This window comes from Poecile atricapillus, chromosome 12, assembly GCF_030490865.1.
Source record: "Poecile atricapillus isolate bPoeAtr1 chromosome 12, bPoeAtr1.hap1, whole genome shotgun sequence".
NCBI lineage: Eukaryota > Metazoa > Chordata > Aves > Passeriformes > Paridae > Poecile > Poecile atricapillus.
The window spans coordinates 11,394,795-11,413,318 of NC_081260.1; the positions used below are offsets into that span (position 1 = coordinate 11,394,795).

Below are 18,524 nucleotides of genomic sequence, written 5' to 3' on the forward strand. Positions count from 1 at the left end.
CGGCGCGTCCCGGGACCGGCCGCTGATGGCGGCGCCGCCGACGCCGTGTGCCCCGGGCGCTCCCGCCGCTGCCTGAGGCGCTCCCGCCGCCCCCGCGCCCGCCGCCATGACCGAGGAGCCGTACGAGAAGTTCCTGGCCCCCGAGGAGCCGTGCCCGCTGCTCTCGCACCAGCACCCGCCGCGGGGCGGCAGCTTTAGCCTGAGCGAGGAGGGCTGCCTGGACGTCAGCGATTTCGGCTGCCAGCTGTCCTCCTGCCACCGCACCGACCCTCTGCACCGCTTCCACTCCAACAGGTCCGCTCAGCGGCTCGGGGCGGCGGGGCCGGGCGATGCGGAGGGGCCGGGGCGGGCGGCGCGGGGGTCGCGGCGGGGCCGGGGCCGCCCCTGACAGGCCCGCGCATCCTTTCCCTGCTCCGGGCCGGGCATGGCCGGGCATGGCCGGGCTGCAGGTGCCCCGCGTGTCCGCCGCACGCCCTGCTGGGTTACCCTTCCCTTTGGCTTGGCCTGGATTCGGCTCATCACCTTACAGTTGACAGTGTGAGCTTGGTCGGTTTTTTAAGACGTGTTTTTTCATAGAATCACAAAATGGTTTCGGTTGGAAGGGATCCTAAAGGTCAAATAGTTCCAACTCCCCTGCCCTGGGCAGGGAGACCTTCACTAGGATCAGGTTGCTCCTAGCCTCATTCCGAGTTTCTTAATTTTTCAGATTTTGAGTTTTTGAGGGCCGTAGGCAGCTACAGAATGCTGTGTTTATAAAACTTAAGGGCAGGCCTTGCATGGACACCAGGCACACCTTTAGAGATTCAGAATGAGTTAGGCGGCTTGCGAACTGCACTGACTCCTGCAGAAACATTTCCACCCCGTGCTACTAATTAAGGGCAAATTATTCTGCCTGTAATTTGTAGAAAAGGTCTTTTCTAGAAGTGCAAATACAGCTCTGCAAAGAAATTCCAGTTGGGTTTGTAAAATCAAAACCGCAGTCCTGCTTTCCTAAGAACCTAATTCTGCTAATACATAGTATTAAGCAATAGCTTTCTTTGAGAATAATCTATGAGATTTCAGTCTCCAATATACATGTCTCCAGCATTCCTGTTCCAGAATTACAAGATTCTTTTATGGGCTATTCGTATTTCTGCAACACAATTGTGAAGAGTGAATTTGTATGAAGTCATGGAAATTGCACTTAAAAAGTGTCATTCACAAGGGCAAATTTAATTATACATTCTTAAATGATTCAGCATGAAGAGCCTTGATCAAACATGATGCACTTTCATAATATAGTTGCTAAGTCATAAGACATGAGCAGTAAGATATATTCTTAGAATATCTGTAAATAAATGTGTGATAGTCACCAAATTTGCATTTAATTAATTTTTTAAGTTTCTCTTTGTGTTGTCTTCCCAAGTGTTTTGCTCAGGTTTGCTCATTTTACAAGCCCAGGTTTATAGTCCAGGCATCTCAAGGGGTTGTTTGACTTCTCTGGAAAAGGACATGCCCTGTCTTGCACTGATGAAGCCATTGCAGATGTGCAGCTCAATCCGTGATGTTCACATAAGGCTCTCTATTTTTTAAAGTTAGGTGTAATTTTAGTGTAGTTAATGCAGTTCACCCCAGGGAGCAGCTCCCCGGCTATGGGAAGGCAAGGCTGGCTGCCTGTACCTGGAGTATCGGTGTAGTTTGTTGATGCTAGATCCCCTGTTTTTATATGTCTGGAAACTGTGTCCACTCTATCTTTCATTCTTGTTTCACGGATTCTGAAACTATATTCATATTGAGTAATGTCCTGTGTCACCAGAGTCTTGTTCTGCTCATTACCAATGGATTGCCCTGCCCATAAGAGTCTGTACCAGCAAGCCACTGCACATCTATAAGGAATGCAGGGCAAACTCCTGAATCTACTAAAAGGAAAGTTTTGGAAATGTCTTTAACATTGGATAAATTCACATCTGGCCAAGTGGATGTGGGAGTGAATCCATCACAAACATATTTAGCCAGTCTGGTATGCAGCTTAATGAATATGAGGACCAACCTTTCTGGTGATGGGATTGCTCAGTTGGAGAGAAGAGTGTTTTTCTAGTTAGCCAGGCTGAAGTGGACAGGCTGATGGAACAGGAGTGGATTGTGTGGGTTTGTGTGGTGCATTTTAGAAGCCCTTTTCAAATTGTTTTGGCCATATTGCAGTGCTGTGCTGACTCATATTTGTCTCGACCTACTTTTCTCCAATATGTAAAATAGGTCCAGATATGCAGACTGATTAGAGTAAAAAATCTGTTCTGTGAAAATTGAGTTCTCAATAGCTTTCCTTTAGCAACGACTTCAACTAGCTTTGTAATGAAATAATGAGGTGAAAAAAGTGTTTTGTTTTGGCATGGTGTGATTTTCAAACAGGTCACTTTCCCATCCTGCACTGTCTCATTCCAACAGCATGTCCAATTGTGAGTAATAGATCCATAATGTGTTTCCTTATTAAGCCTTAATATTGTGGGGGACTATCAACCTGAAATTTCTTTTTGACTTCTATTTGTTCTGAAGTCAAATTGATTAATTACTTAGTTCCGTTTATTCCAGTTTATATGGAAGTTTAAATATCCCAATATATGGAAAATTTTATTTTTAGATCAGTGTGTTTTAAAAACCCAACCAGCAGCATAAAAAAGGCAATTTCCATACTACAGGAGTCATAGCCCTGGGGTAGAAACTAATAATATGTCAAAATAAAGGTGTAATTATACTTAGTGTATATGGATTTTTGCCTTGATATTTGTAACACTGTGTTCCCTTTGGTGTTGTTTATGTACTTTAAAAATATTTAAAAATAAAATACTTCACTTTACATAATTATAACTTATTTTAGTAAAATCAGTATATAATATCACTGACTAGCAAAGTGGAGATAGTTTTACAAGGCTTAAAGGAATTTCTTAGGACATATGATGCCAAGGCTTGCTGCTCTCTAATTGTGTTGTCCTGTTTGACAGGTGGAACTTGACATCTTGTGGGACGAGTGTGGCCAGCTCGGAGTGCAGTGAGGAGCTGTTCTCATCCGTGTCAGTGGGGGATCAGGATGATTGTTACTCTCTGCTGGATGACCAGGAGTTCACCTCTTTTGATCTGTTCCCTGAGGGCAGTGTCTGCAGTGATGTCTCCTCTTCTATCAGCACATACTGGGATTGGTCAGACAGCGAGTTTGAGTGGCAGGTAAACTGGTTCCACTGGAAATGCAAACTTTTGTGTAAACTATTGCATGCTGGGTTTAGCTGTAGTTGAAAAGTAATAGACTAGAATATCCTGAGTTGGAAGGGACCCACAAGGATCACTGAAGTCCAGCTCCTGGCCCTGCACAGGACAAGCCCAGGAGTTACACCCGGGATCTGAGAGTGTTACCCAAACAGGCCTTGAACTCTATTAGGCTTGGTGCTGTGACCAGTGCCCTGGGGAGCCTGTTCTAGTTCCTGACCAGCCTCTGGGGCAAGAACCTTTTCCTGATACCTAACCTTAACTTCTCCTGACCTGGCATCCTGCTGTTCCCTTGTGTCCTGTCACTGGTCACCAGAAAGAAGAGATCACTTCCTCCCTCCCCCTCCTCTTCCCCTCTTGAGGAAGCTGTAGTCAGCTATGAAGTCTCCCCTCTGTCTCCTCTTCTGAGCAAACCAAGTGACCGCAGCACTTGTTTCTTTGTAACTACTGAACATAGGAGCACATATCTGAATCTTGAATGATAGAAAAAATGTTTTGTTTCATTTATTCCAACCTCCTTAATCAGGAGGAGAGACTGAAGGTCAGCTCTCCAAAGAAGGACATTTAGGTATTATGGTTGGTTGGTTTTAGGGACTGGTGTGTGTTTCTTTTAGCCATGAGCTTAGACCCTTTGTACTGAGGATCTACTCTGCTAGTGAAATCTGGTTATAGATATCTGGTCCTACTGAAATTTTCTAGGTAAAGTGTACAAATTCTTGCCATAGCTTATGTCTTATTTTCCTATTTTTTTTCTATGCCAGTAAGTACAGAGCTCTTTTTATCTCACCAGGATGGGAAAAGTGTGAAGGTGAATCACATCCTTTTCCCTAGTCTGTGCTGGATGCAGTCCTTTTTGGGTATTTCTAGTTTGTGATAGTCTTCCCTGTTCAGCAGTTTTTCAAATGTGGGATACATTTTTAATATATTAGAGATCTAAATTGACTTTTTTGTATTAAAGACTTAAATCAACTATGAATGTGTACATAACTTTGACACAAGTGACATAGGGTTTCAGAATTTATTGGGGAATACTTTAAAATTTTGTATTAAAGCATAGTCTAAGCATGTGGAGAGTCTTCTAAGGGTAGTGTAAGAACTGAAAACTGATTTCAAAAAAGCTCAGATCCTGTCCCAGAAGATGCAAGTGAACTTGAGACATGTACTGAGATCAGCTTTGGATTTCTGACTGGTTTAGTCCAGATACTGGTCTCAATGTATGTTATGTCACTGAAGTTACAAGTGTGTCTGTATAATGCAGCCTGTAGGAACAGCTCAGGTTGGTTCCCAAAGATTCAGAGCTTCACTGATTTGTGAAATTTCAGTTCTCTGATAAACTTGGCAATTGTTTTGAAAAGAAGCCATTTCCTATGCCTTAGCTAGCTGACAGTATGTTTGATTGGTAACTGGCTTTTTTATTACTCTTTGTTTTTTAAAACAAGCTTTTCTTAAGAAACTTATTTGATTGGATTTGTAGGATTTTGGAAAGACTTTTTGTAGCTCTTTATGGTGTTATCTGGCAGAATCTGAGCACAAAAAAATCCATCCAACTGTCCTATTTTAACTGGAAGTGCAGAAATCACATATCAGTTGTATAAATGAAGCTAGCTGAAGTTTTCAGTTGCTTCTAGGCAAATTACAGTGATTTTAATTGAATTGTCTTGTGTGATGATGGAGTTTGTTAGGAATTTCAGACCTACTTCAAAATTATCTTCCTTAAACTAGACTTATGCTCCAAACTGGGAACATTTGATTTGGGTTTAGATTGTAATGGACAGTTTCCACAGATGGAGAAGGAAAATAGTCGTAATGTGTCTTCAATCTGCTGTTTTCTTAAACACAACTTTTTAAAAAGAGGATTGATACAGAATAGTGTGAATTGAGTTTGCTGCACTTGTTGTCTGTGGGAAGATTCAAGGGAGTGTTGCAGATTTATGAGTAATTAGAGTTTGTTAAAGTACAGAGATAATCAATGCTTTGCTAATTTGAGCGTATGTTTTGAATTGTTAATAGTGTTAGAATGATTTACAATCTGCCTACTGTATTATAAAGCTTTGTTCTTCCTTTTGCATGTTACAAGTTGCCTGGCAGCGACATTACAAGTGGGAGTGATGTGCTTTCTGATGTTATACCGAGTATTCCAAGCTCTCCCTGTCTGCTTCCCAAAAAGAAAAACAAGCATAGGAATCTTGATGAACTTCCATGGAGTGCAATGACAAATGATGAGCAGGTGACTTTTTTCCTATGTGAGAATTGCAATGTACAGAAGAACTTCCAATTAAAAGACAAAACTTGAAGGCCATCCTGTTTGCTGTATGTGTAAATGCAAACCTATGCAGTATTACTTGATTCTTAAAACTAAGCCTTGTCCTTTGGATCTGTAGAAGGCAATTTAATGCCTACTCAAATTTTCACCCTAAGTTTTTAAGGATACTAGAACCATGATATTTGTGCATGTTTTATTCTGTTGGTTCTTTCTTTTTTCTGTCTCTCATTTAGAATCAATAATGCTTCAAAATGACTTGCCTTTCTTTGGGTCCTAGGTTGAATATATTGAATATTTGAGTCGCAAAGTCAGTACAGAGATGGGCCTTCGAGAGCAACTTGATATTATTAAAATTATTGATCCTACTGCTCAGATCTCACCTACAGATAGTGAATTCATAATTGAATTGAACTGTCTCACAGATGAAAAACTGAAACAGGTGAGTTAAGGTTTGTACATTTGACTTTACGGTTTCAGCATCTGATGGTATCTTGCAAAATCTTATAGACTTGTGATCCATTTTTATCCCTAATCATTATGTGTAGGGAGAGACAGTAGAGCACAATACTGTCAGTGACAGAAAATAGAGTTCAAAAGCATATTGTATGTATTAAACCTTTACATGAAAGACTAGTTGTATATTCTCATTATGTGTTATGTCAGAGCTGGTGAGTGTGTAATGAGTTATGTTGTGGACCTGGTGCTGCTTATGGGACTGTACTTCCACTTCATGACCATCAGCTAGCTGAGAGTCTTCATTTGCTTACTGAATGTAAACTAGCATTTAGAACTCTAAAACTTTGGAATTCATTGGGGAAGACCATAAATTTCATGTAGAAAGGGATAGAGAATAATGCATTTTAAGGATGTTACAAGATGCAAATTATAACCAAGAAGGGTGCCTGGCTGATAGGATAGATACATCCTACTGTCTTCTCAGTTATTGAATTATTGAGATGTGTTGTTTGGAATAGACACAGTGTCCAAGCAAACTGAACTCCTCAGTGTTGCACTGATAATGATGAAGATAAAATTGAAAATGGAAACATTCACTGTTTTATGGGCTTTGTCTGTTTCATATTTCAAGCATTTTGTTTCATCTTAAAGTAGAAAAGTGCTTCTTCATTTACACACACTTTTTTTTGAGTATACCCAGCAAAATAAAGGGGTTTTATGCATTAAGTAAACAACTTAGTTCAGTTAAACTTATCTGACATTCCTGTTTGGTATTAGAAGAATAACATATTGTTACATAGTCACAAACATGACAGGCAACCCCCCTAACCCTTGCTACTTATTTTTCTTCCTGCAGTAGTGACATGTCACAAATGTTAACTTAGTTAAGTTCTCTGGGCAATTCCACATCGCTTGGGATTTAAGCAGCCACAGGAAAATGTTTTAAAAGCCTACTTGAACTGACCCAATAACTTCATCATCATTAATAGCAGATTGTGTTTTTTCCATGAAAAGGAGTATCTCAGTGCAGCATTTATCAAGCTATAGTAATTCTGCTGCCTCTGTTCTAAAGGTGAGAAACTATATCAAGGAACACGGACCTCGCCAGCGGTCTGCGAGGGAGAGCTGGAAGAGGAGCAGCTACAGCTGTGCCAGTACCAGTGGTGTGAGTGGTGCCAGTGCCAGCAGCAGCAGTGCCAGCATGGTCAGCTCAGCAAGCAGCAGTGGCTCCAGCGTTGCCAACTCCGCCTCAAACTCCAGTGCCAACATGAGTCGAGCGCACAGCGACAGCAATCTGTCCACAAGCGCTGCAGAAAGAATCCGGGATTCAAAAGTAAAGTTTCTAGTTATGTATATCTGTATTAATTAAGCTGTCTTAACTCCTGAAGCCTGCTCATGGGATCTTACCTGGGATGTTTGTCCCAAAGGAACAGAGTAACTGAGTTATCTAGCTAAACCAATGATCATAAGGAGTTTAAACTTCCCATCACTTCTAACTGAAAGCCTGATGTTTTTATGTAGTAGATATTCTAATTCCTTTTGTTTAGGATGAGTGGCCTTGAATAAGGGCTTATGCATCTAACTTAAGAAAAAACTTGTTTAAGAATGACCACCCTAATCTAGGCATAATTTCTGGACAGTAGAGACAACCTTGATTTGGTTTGTTTTTATATAACTAGAAGTTTCGTCAGGCTTTTAAAATCTTTATTTTTTGAGCATGTCTCATGAGATTTTTGGTGAGAAGGGACCCTCTGAAGCATGTTTCATTTAAAGTAGTACTGTGGCACTCCATCTGTCCGATAGTTTTAATTTCATGTGTGAATGAGAGGAGCAGTTCTTGCTCTTCAGCATCGTGGGTTTGTTAATGTAAGATTGTAACATTTCTCCAGCAATAAAGATTCCTCCAATCCAAGACTTGACTATGCAACATCACAGGGTAATGTGATGGGTCATAATTCAATTGTGGTAAACGGTCTTGATATATTCATATTATGAAATAATATGATTTTGTATGATTGTATGATTTTGTATGAATGTTTATGTTTACACCACCTCTGAGAATTCCTATTTGTTATTTTAGAGGTTAATTTATATTTGCCAGCTTTAGAGATTTTTTTTTTCTAATTTACAGAACAAAAATCTTATGTTTTTTCTCTTCTGTATTTTGACAGAAACGTTCCAAGCAACGGAAACTCCAGCAAAAGGCGTTACGGAAGAGACAGCTGAAAGAACAAAGACAAGCTCGTAAGGAAAGACTGAGTGGATTATTTCTTAATGAAGAAGTGCTGTCTTTAAAAGTGACTGAGGAGGACCATGAAGGAGATGTGGATGTTTTAATGTGACAGGGGTGAATTTATCAGTGTTCTTTCTAAGCCTTAAATGTATTATCCTTATTGTTTACATATATTTCTTGACCAAATTTTGATTAGTGTTAACAATACAAACCAGATGTTTTCTCAAGTGTAATTTTGCTAAGAAGGTCTAAGTATTGAGGAACTTCAGCTTTTTGAGACTAATTTTGCAACAAAGAATTGAGAAACTTATCTGTCTTCTGAAAGGCTGCTGAATAGATATGATTTTAAGGATATTTGAACTTGGCTAACATGCTAACTTACTTGCACGTAAGTCTAGGGGTGCTTTTGGATGACACAAAGCATGCATTACTATGCTTCAGCATTTTTAGTTTTTTTTCCAACTTAGAGTTAGTATTACACTTGACTTTTTCTGTCTTCCTTTCCCATTATTAAGGAGATTGTTTAGCATGAGGAAAAATCTTCTGCTCTGTGGGGCTTTCTTAAGCCTTGCTCTTGATTTGTACAAAATCAAAGTACTATTGATACTTTTCTAAAAGTTGTGATTTAACTCAAAATACACAGAAAACAAGAAGCAGGACATCTGATGCAGAGAATCTGTAATACAAATACTGCCTAATAACGTAGTTCTTAGGAACCAATTAAATTTAAAAAACAACCCTCAAAATAATTGTGGGCTTAGTCTTCAGAAGGTTATTTTGCTGCTCAGTATCTTATGATTGTTACTAATGGTTCACCAGTACATCCCTAGTATTTCTGTGAAAAGATTCCAATAAAAACACATTTATGCATTGAAAATACACTAATCTACAATTAAGTTGTCTAGGACACTACTGAAAATAGTTAAAAACACTACTGGAAACAGAAGTGCAAACAAGTGGCACACAGCTTGAGTGGTTTTCTTCCCCAGAAGCATATTTAAATAGATTCATATTGTTGAGAAAAGAACTTAATTAATGCAGCTGTACTTTTTTAATTGTATGTTTAGCTGAGGTTGTCTTCTGTGTGGGTCGTTACACCATGACATGTATCAGAATTCTCCTTTTGTTGTCTATCAGCTTTTGAAATTTCTCATGATAAGAAAATAAGGTAAAATTGTGGCTTTCAAGTAGGGAAGTAGTAGTAGTTTCAACCTTTTTCTTAATTCTGACAATCTTTAAGATGATTTTAGTCTTTATCTTGGAACTACTTTTATAGAACTCCTTCCCCACATGGCTGAGATAAAAATGATTGTTCTAAATTTTAACGCGAAATTTAAAACTTTATAAAAGTATTTTTGAGTTCTGAGTTTAGGAAATATTTTTTTATTATGTTGTTGCTTCATTACTTTAATTGTGCTCTTGAATTAAGGAGTTTGACAGTTTAGCATGGCCACAGGTGTCTGTAATTGTAGGATACAGCCCAATCCTGCAGAATGCATGTTCAGCTTTAGGACTACTGTTGTTAATGTTCTGTGTCCTGCACAGTCTTATTAGCCCTGACAGCTGAGGTATTTTTTTTTCAGAAGTGGCATTCCTTTTAGCCTCAAAATAAACTGACCAATTAATTATCTGAACAATGGCCTCTGAAAGGGTTTTGATAAGAAATAAATGAGGTCCATAGTCAAACTATTATGTTTGAACTTAGTGCTGCTCTACAACAGGTCCCCAGGCTTAGCCATTGACTGACTAAAAGGCAAGTAATGTCATTTTAAGCTCATGTTAGCTATCCCATATAGCCAGTTATTTGTCCACTAACCAGAGGTGTCTGTGACCTGTCAGTGTTTGCTTGTACTGTGCTGTTGCTGGTTGATGCCTCACTCCTGTATAATCAATACTGAAAACTTCTTAACACTATACACTTTACTGAGAATTTAGATTGACTTAAATCTGGAGCTTCTTTTAAATACCTTGTATGGAAGATAAAATTTAATTGCTATGAATTTGGCTAATTTCAGGGTGTGGTTGTTAAACTTCCATGGTAATGGATGAATTCATCATGAAATACTTCACCATGTGTACACTGTCACAGTTCAGTACAACCTTTATTTTCTGCAGTGACTTTAAAATGTGATTGAATTTTTTTTCTGAAGAAAAATGCACACTTTATACTGTAGAGAATTGAAACTCTGAAGTGAATTGTAAGAAAGGTGCAATATCTCAGTGTGGTGGAGCATGAAAGTGTGCCACTTTATTCTGTTTCAGCAGTTATTCAGAGTTTAAAATGCCTCAGGGTTTTATTGAGAGAAGACCCCATCATTTTGATGAGGTACAGTTCATTCTGGTCACCCATCTACTGGCTTCCAGAGATCATGAAGTGAGGGAGGATAGTATTTCCATCATAGTGTGAGCATGTAAGTATAAATTATTATAAGTGATTAGGTGGGTCCAGTTGCTCATCTGTTACATTGGACAAAAAGGTCCTGGGTGCCAGAATAGCTGATTGTGCTGTGTTGTCTCCAGCAGGTACTTCAGTCGTGTGTGACAGTTAAAATGATAGAAGAGAGTGGATTTCCAGGGATTCCATGCTAATAAGTTATAGCTCTGAGATCTCACAGATCCAGGATGCTCATTAGAATACAAAGAATACAAAACTCTGAATTTCTGCAGAATAACATCTTGCTTACCTTGAATGTTCTTTGCCAAGTACTCAGAGATATGATGTTGTCTTTTCCTGATCTCAGATTCAGGCCTGAAGTGACTGTGGGATTCAAGAGTTCTCACATACTTTCACACATCTGTCTTTTTTTCCCTTTTGTTTTCTCATCCCCTGTAGTTCCAGTGACACACGCATTTTATGGTGGGGGCAAATTTTTTGTCAGATTCGTGTTTTTCCCTGCAGCATGCTCAATGCTTACTCAGGAAGACCCCATCCATGGTGGTTTGAAAAGACATGTAAATATGGCACTAAGAGACACGATTTAGTGGTGGGCTTGGCAGTGTTAGATTTACAGTTGGAGGTGATGATCTTAAAAGGACTTTTCCAATCAAAATCTATGAATTTCTGTGAAATCCCCAAGGTATTAGTCAAACAGTTAGAATGTCAGTAAAATCTGGTCTTGCTGATTTAAATTTTGGCCATTGTGGCTACAGGTGTAACTACTGGGTTCTGATGAAGAAGAGTAACAGACCGCTAAAATAATGCATCCTTGTGGTTTTTCTCAAAAAATAAATCAAATCCCTGTTTTTTATTGATAGAGAAAAAAATGTCAAGCTGAAAAGTAACACAGAGACACACAGGAAAAAGCTTATAGTTACATGGCTTCATGGTACCAAAATTCTGTCTGTAGGAACTTTGTATCCACTGCAGTGTGAATATAATCAATTTACACTCTGTGACAATAACAGTTTGCTTCCATGGTAACTTTTTCTCTAAAAAGGCTTAGAAGGAGCACTGAAAGTTTGATTGCAATAGGACTGTAAACAAGAGAGAACATTATTTTCTAATACGATTTTAAATATGAGGAAGAAAGCTGGAAAACTAGGCTGATTTCTTTGTATCTAATGTCATCTTTTGTTAAAATACCTATTTTTTTTTTAATTTGGGAAGCTGATAAAGAGATGGTTACAATGTCCTCAGTATGGGGTGCTTACTCAGAAGAGCAGGAAAAGTCTTTGCAATACTTTCCTGGGCTCAAATGTTAGTTCTCATATTGTGGTTTGAAGCCTGTGAAGATCATTCTCTGGGGAGAAAACAAACCAACCAACCTGCTTGAACTTACATGCATTTACATCAGAGTGCATATACAATACAGAAAGATAAAAATGGCAATATTTACTGTTTGTCTATGCTGAATGTCCTGAAGCCATTTCTTTTCTCCTAACACTCTTTCAACTTTGAAATCAGTTGATGCATTGGTCTATAAATATTAATAAACCTGACTGTTTTGGAAGCTTTTAAAGTTCATTCATATAAGCCAGATTTTCATGGCAAATGTTGTTAGATTTATTGGTTTAATGTTCTTAAGCTGACTGATCTTGCAGTTAGTTCTTGGGCACAGAAAAGTCAACAGTTGTCCATTTAAGGATTGCAAAGATTAGTTTATTAATCTATCAAGGGAAAATCTAAATAATATTCAAAGTTTGTCTATTTTGACTGTTAACTCTGATGAATCATATTTGCATTCTCTCTAATCTGGCTAACTTTAAAACATTTCCATATGACAAATAAATTCTTCAGTGTAAAAAAACCAATTGTAATATTGAAGCCTTGAAAATAGTTAATAACCAAAGCAAGGGGAAGGTGGGTTTTTTGTTTGGTTTTGTTTTGGGGGTTTTTTTGGAGTTTGTTTTTGTTTTTGTTTTTTTTTTTGTTTTGTTTGTTTGGTTTTTTTTTTGTGGGGGAGAGATGATATAGATTAGAGTATATGGTATTGCTTAAATTGAGGGATTTTTTTTCCCAGGTTCTCTGCTAATTATATTGCTAAAATGCACTTTTGTATAGAAAACGGTTCTCTGTACATTCTGTATCTACTTACACAATGTTTATAGAGATTTTTCTGAAGTTGTGAAGGATTTACTGAAAGCTCTGATGCTGTTGAATTCAAGTTTTCATTGTATTTGAAAATAGTTATGTGCATATTGAAGTACAGGTTGGAATTAAAATTAATGATATAGCAAAGATATTCTTATGCAACGATGTGGTATCTTCTTCAGAGCAGGGAAATTTGTATACAGGACCTGCGGAGTCACTCTTCAGGCAGAAAATACAAATAAAGTGGCACATCTTAACTGTTCTTGATGACAGAAAGCAAACTGGTCACCCCTTAGCTAAAGGGGTTTGTTGACCACAAAATCTGACAAGAATTGTTTCATAGGGAAGCAATTGTGAATTGTATAACCCAAGGTAATGTACTTAAAGCTGTCTGTCCTTTGTTTTGATTCCTCTGCAGAGGTGTTTTTTTATATATATGCTCAGCAAGGGCATGGCAGCCTTTGAATAGGCAAGAGTGAGGACGCTTCCCAGCTTGTATAAGTTGTGTCCTGAACAAAATTTGCCTTCTACAATATAGAAGTTGGAAGTATAATATTGCAAAAAACTCCTTTTTCCCCTTGGAATCCAATAAAAAAATCCTGAAAACCTGCAAAGAGGATAGCTGGCACAGGGATATATTCCTCAGCATGCAGAAGGTTTCCTGCAGCATCTCAGGGATCTAAAACCACCTTCTTTGTCTTGGCTATGGCACATCAAACACTTCTGAGAGAAGTTAAACTGACCAAGTGTTGCTATCCCAGTTTCTGTAGATGTCAAGGGATGGAGAAGGACAGGGTGAAAAATGCTGTATATCACAGCAAGTCTTGTCAAACTGTGAGAGATCTTTAATTGTTGTGAATGTAACTGTGGAAGCTCTTGTTCTTGTGGTGCTATGCCTTCACCTGAGCAGCCTGGTTGTTTTTTTCACCCACCCAAAGGTCAGTGACAATGTGGATTGTTTTGCAACAAAAACCAAATTGAAATTTTTCCAAGGACCTTGACCCATTGGGATGTTTGCCTGTTGTAAGGGTTGACATTTCCTTGGATAGCACCAGAAGCTGCAGGGAAGCTGATGCTTGTGCCTCCCAGGAACTTTCCCAGTCCTGTTGCAGCAGTTCATTACCAAGGTACCAGCTGCAGGGCTGAGTGCTCTGCTGGCAGCCTGCCAGCAGGGTTACATGGACACAACCAATGATGTTATGAATCTCTTATTAGCTATCCTTAAGCATTTCATTTCTCTCTCAAGTGTAGCCAGTTTCACTGCATTGAGAAAGTCGCATTTGATAGCCAAACACTGTTGAGGCACAAGCTGAATGAAGATTTCCACACTTGCAAAACTAATTGATAAACTTGCTTTACTTAATTGACAGGGAAAGGTGTCACTGGCTATGGGCTTGCTGTCCTCAACCCACTCTTACTATACTGGCCTGAGCTGAACAATTCATCCAAACATTTTCTAGTACAAAACTAGTTACAGTTTGGTTTCCTGAGATCCTTTATATCTGTTCCTAAAGATCCCGTGCCCTACTGGTTAGAAAACATTTTTTTCATCTCCTTCTAGGACATTTATCCATTGTAGATTGCTTCTCTAGTGCTAAAATCAAATTTAAATTTAAATCCAAATCCACCTTTCTGTTCTGAAATCTCATTTCATGCTCTTTCCTCCATGCTGCAGTGACTTACACCTGGCAGCATCACTGGTATAAGAACATTTTTCTGATAATGAACGCATTTCTGAAGCTGAAGCATGATAATTCATCTTGCCATTAGAGTCTTTCTGATCGTACTTCAGTGGAATCAACTGCAGTATTGCTACAAAGTTTGTGGAAGAAGGAGGATTTATTGCAGCAGCTGCAGCGCTGTGCTGATTCTCACGGCGGGTACCTTGTTGTCACCAGGGGGAGCGCTGCGGTCATTTACTGCATGTTAAATTACAGCTGCCAACGTTACTTTGCTACAAACGCTTTCCTTTATTCTGTTAAATCCTGTTGAAAGATGTTAGGGGGTGTTGTTTCTCCTCTTACACTGTTTTTGAGGAAGGGATCTTTCTGTTAAGGGTCAGTTTTATAATAATAACATTTCCAGTGACTAAGGGAAAAGTTAGCTTTTTCTACTCATTGTGATTGCTAGTTCTTGCCTGGACCTGCTTATTGCAACTGAAAGGTGGAAACACACTCCTCTTTGGTGTTATGTATGCACTGTGTTGCTTTTTAAATTTCCTGATTTCTGTTTTGAATTCAGACTTCCTCGCTGGGGGCTGAGAATTTTGCAGTTGAAAATATTAGGTGATGATAGAAAACAAGCAGCCAGCTTGTAATGTGCTGAGTCTCATAATGTACACAGCTGCCTGTCCCTGGGAGGCAGTGCAGAAAAGATGTAGCTTGACCTAGCTTTATTTTTTTTAAGTAATAACCTCTGAATTGGGCTTCCTTTGGAGCAGAGCAAAGTACTGCTTTCCTCTGTAGTGTTTCTCTTTTGCTTGTCTGACAGTTATCAGTACCTTTCAAAAAGCTTACTAACACGTATAACTGCAGAGAACATGTCAGGAGTTCTCCCTGGTATCTTGGGTTCATTCTTGGAAGTCAAACTTTAAATGGTTCTGTACAGGACTAGGAAGGCTTTGAGCACTTCTATGTGATTGCAGAGCCATCCCCTGTTGTGTCAGTAGCTGTCATAAAAACAGTAGCAGATTCTGAAGTCTTCAACTGTAGGATATTTCCCCCAGGAAAGATGTGTGCCCAAATAATCTTGAAAGAGGGGAATAAAGTTTTAAATCATAATCACAGAGTAAGGAGATTTAAAATGCGGCAGATATTATCTATGAAGCTCATTTTTCTTGACACCTACTTTCTGTCTGTACTTTGTGAGAACAGTAAGCTGTGAGTACAACATGGGAGTTCATTGCAGGAGTTGCTGAAAACACAGTTTTAATTCATTATAGACCTTCCTTGTTATTTAGGTAGTTATAATTTAATGGTATTTGTTTCCTTTCTAAGTAGTTAAAAAGTTGATTTAGTCCTTGTTTTCTTTGTTCAGTGTAGAAATAAATAATTAGTCACAGGGTTTTGTTTTACTTTCTGTTGTGCCTGGTAAGAGCAAAGGAAAAGCTGAAATTAGTTCATTTTAATAGCTGGTCAATTTTCAGGTATGGACAGCATCTAAACATAGTTTAGATAATTTTGTAGGTTCCATGTTTCCTGCATTCCAGAGGTATTTAAAGAGGCAACAGTCACGATCCTGAGGAGCACTGGAAGTATGCAAGAACTGTGGTGATGGGCATATGCTTTGAGCAATAAATCCTCATGCAGGGCAGGTCTGTGCATGTCCAGAGATTTTGTTTTTTATCTTGTTCCAAAGCTGGAGCACAGTGGTGTGTTCACTACCTGGCTGGTACTTTCTGGCAAGAGCAGTGTCAGCTGCTTAGCAGTTACTATCAATTCTTTTTGCTTAGGGTCTCACAACTCCTGGGTGGTTCTACTTGGCAACTCCTCTCCGCTGTTCTAGAACATAGACCAGTTTGGGGACCTCTGTATCCCATCTCTTTGTTACTGCTGAACAAAGCAAAACCAGTATGTGTTAGGAGGGTCTAAAAAGTTGTGATTATGGTGCTAAGTGACTTTCACCACACACTCGGAAGTATATTTATTACATTCAAATTATTACTCCCTGCTGAAAGTATAATTGAACATTAAAATTCATCAAATTGTCATGTATTTATTTCATGTTCTTTAAATCATGTTTGATATTCAGCCAGCTCTGCTTTGGAATAGTCCCTCTCAGTCCCTCTAGGATGGGGACCAGGGCCTATCATGTCCAGGATTGGTACAACCTTTTTTTACTCTTGGTAGATGGAAATCATCACTTCTGCGACAATTTATATTGACTAATTTGGTAGGCAGATAAGAAATGCATGAGTTTATGTGAGTATTTAATTTTATTAAATTCAAGGTGAGGGAAAAAGCACTATAGTGCTAGCAAGCCTTTATGACGCTGTAAAGAATATTTTTTCTGCTTAATTTTTAAATAAGGTGAGTTTATTTACCAAATAGAAAGTATTCACAATGTGTGTTTGACTTATAAACATGCTGCTCCCCAAATGCATGCACTTCCTCCTGAAACAATTTAGGTCATAAAACTGTTTGTAGAAGTTACAAATGTTAGCCAAGCAAAAATGAAGCAGTCTAAAATCTTAGCACAAACCCATTTGTGGACTGATAAACCCATTTGTAGACTGATAAAATGAGTGTAATTTATGGTTGAGATACCTTATTGGCATATGTATTAAAGTTTGGGGATATGTCTATTTTTCTTAGTATTGCATTAGCTGTAATTTCTATGTAATGCTTCAATTCATTTATATATTTGCACAACAGACTGTCAGATAAAAAAGTGCCAAAATGTGTATAAGGAGGTCATCACTTTAGCTTAATTGCACACAAATTTCCTGCAGACTCTGATGCTTAAGACCAATAATGAGACTGCTACAGCTAGAATAAACGCATTAGCCTATAAATTTAGAGCTTCTACCTGCTTTGTGAAGGGAGAATCATCTCTAAATGAGCCTAGTAACATGGATTTGTGATTAATCATTTTACTTGGTGACTCATCTATGATCACAGTACAACAAAAATGTCATGTTTGCTTAGTGGCATTAGCACAATTTATCTTCTCTACATTCAGAGAATTGCCTTGTTGTCAATGTGGGACTGGGAATACAGCTGAGGAGTACTTTTGTTAAAGGACTTCTGATGTCACTTTATCTAAAGCAGAGTGTAAACAAACAAACAAAAATTTTATAGCTGTTCCCTTCCTTGAAATTTAATTATTCTACTTGGTCAGGCCAAACCATTTGCAGTAATGATCTTGGATCTGTAAAACAAAACTAATTTAACCTTGAAAACTGGTATTATTCAAGTGTTCTCTGAATTTGTCTTTTTAAGGCCATCTCTGCAAGTTAACTCTGTTTTTGAGACAACTTTGCTTTCCTTGTTGCAGAGTAAACCCTGCTCATTACTAGAATGCTCAGGGCCCATGGACTTGTGGATGTCAAGTTTGCATAGGTGTTCTCTACCCCAGTCTTTCCTGCCCAAGGGGAAGTCTTCCTTCCAGCATTCCTCCACCCTGGTTTCCTGGTCAGAGATTCCTGAGGATTGGTCTTGTCAGTGAGGACAGTGCAAAGGTGATAAAATTATTTGCTTTGAGTATGAAAACAGAGGAAGAGAAAAGCCAAGGCAGCACCCTCAGAGGAAACTTTGGTTTAAAGAGCAAACTGTACAACCAGAAGCTTTGGTGAGGATGAAGAATTCACACCTGCCCTGTATTGCCTACTCAGTGTCTAGGAAGTCCAAGTTAAATCTCTGCACTAGGAATTAGGTTAAAAAAAAAAAAAGAATACTTGCATGTATGCATAAATATAGCTGGTCTCTGGCTATGCATTTACAGGTTCAGAGTTTCTTGTGGCTGTGGAAGCTGAAAGTTATCTTTAAAGGAAGAGACACAGTCCTGCAATTTCATAATGGCATCAGAGAAGCTTTAATAACAACACTACCTACAGTGGATGCTTGCAAGCTTGGATAATACATCTGGAGAAGGTCATATCCATGTGATAAAACCTGAATTTAAAGAAGAGCCAGGGGCTTGTTGCTGCTCCCATGATAGTGTTGGTTTTTTCTTTCCCCTTTACAACTGAGCCTGCTGCCTCTGCCGTTTAGTGATGATCGATGTGAACATGCTGGAACTGTTTACATGAAGTGAGCTGAATCATTCAACCCAATATTCATTTGTTTGACTAAAGCCTCTTTAGA

General features: G+C 38.8%; 1 protein-coding gene across 1 annotated transcript; it reads left to right on the forward strand.

Moving 5' to 3' along the window:
* The first annotated feature begins 5 nt into the window (after positions 1 to 5).
* FAM199X (family with sequence similarity 199, X-linked) lies at positions 6 to 16,382 on the forward strand. Its single transcript, XM_058847882.1, has 6 exons — positions 6 to 294; positions 2,979 to 3,198; positions 5,315 to 5,464; positions 5,778 to 5,939; positions 7,029 to 7,289; positions 8,128 to 16,382. Exons 1-6 carry the CDS (start codon positions 107 to 109, stop codon positions 8,296 to 8,298), a joined length of 1,152 nt encoding a protein of 383 aa, XP_058703865.1. The 5' UTR covers positions 6 to 106; the 3' UTR covers positions 8,299 to 16,382.
* Positions 16,383 to 18,524: the final 2,142 nt, after the last annotated feature.

Excerpts from the sequence above, each read along its gene's own strand:
- FAM199X (XM_058847882.1), top strand. The coding sequence starts at position 107 with ATGACCGAGGAGCCGTACGAGAAGTTCCTGGCCCCCGAGGAGCCGTGC. Across the intron at positions 5,465-5,777 it reads CAATGACAAATGATGAGCAG|GTTGAATATATTGAATATTT; the intron begins GTGACTTTTTTC and ends TTTGGGTCCTAG. Across the intron at positions 5,940-7,028 it reads CAGATGAAAAACTGAAACAG|GTGAGAAACTATATCAAGGA; the intron begins GTGAGTTAAGGT and ends TCTGTTCTAAAG.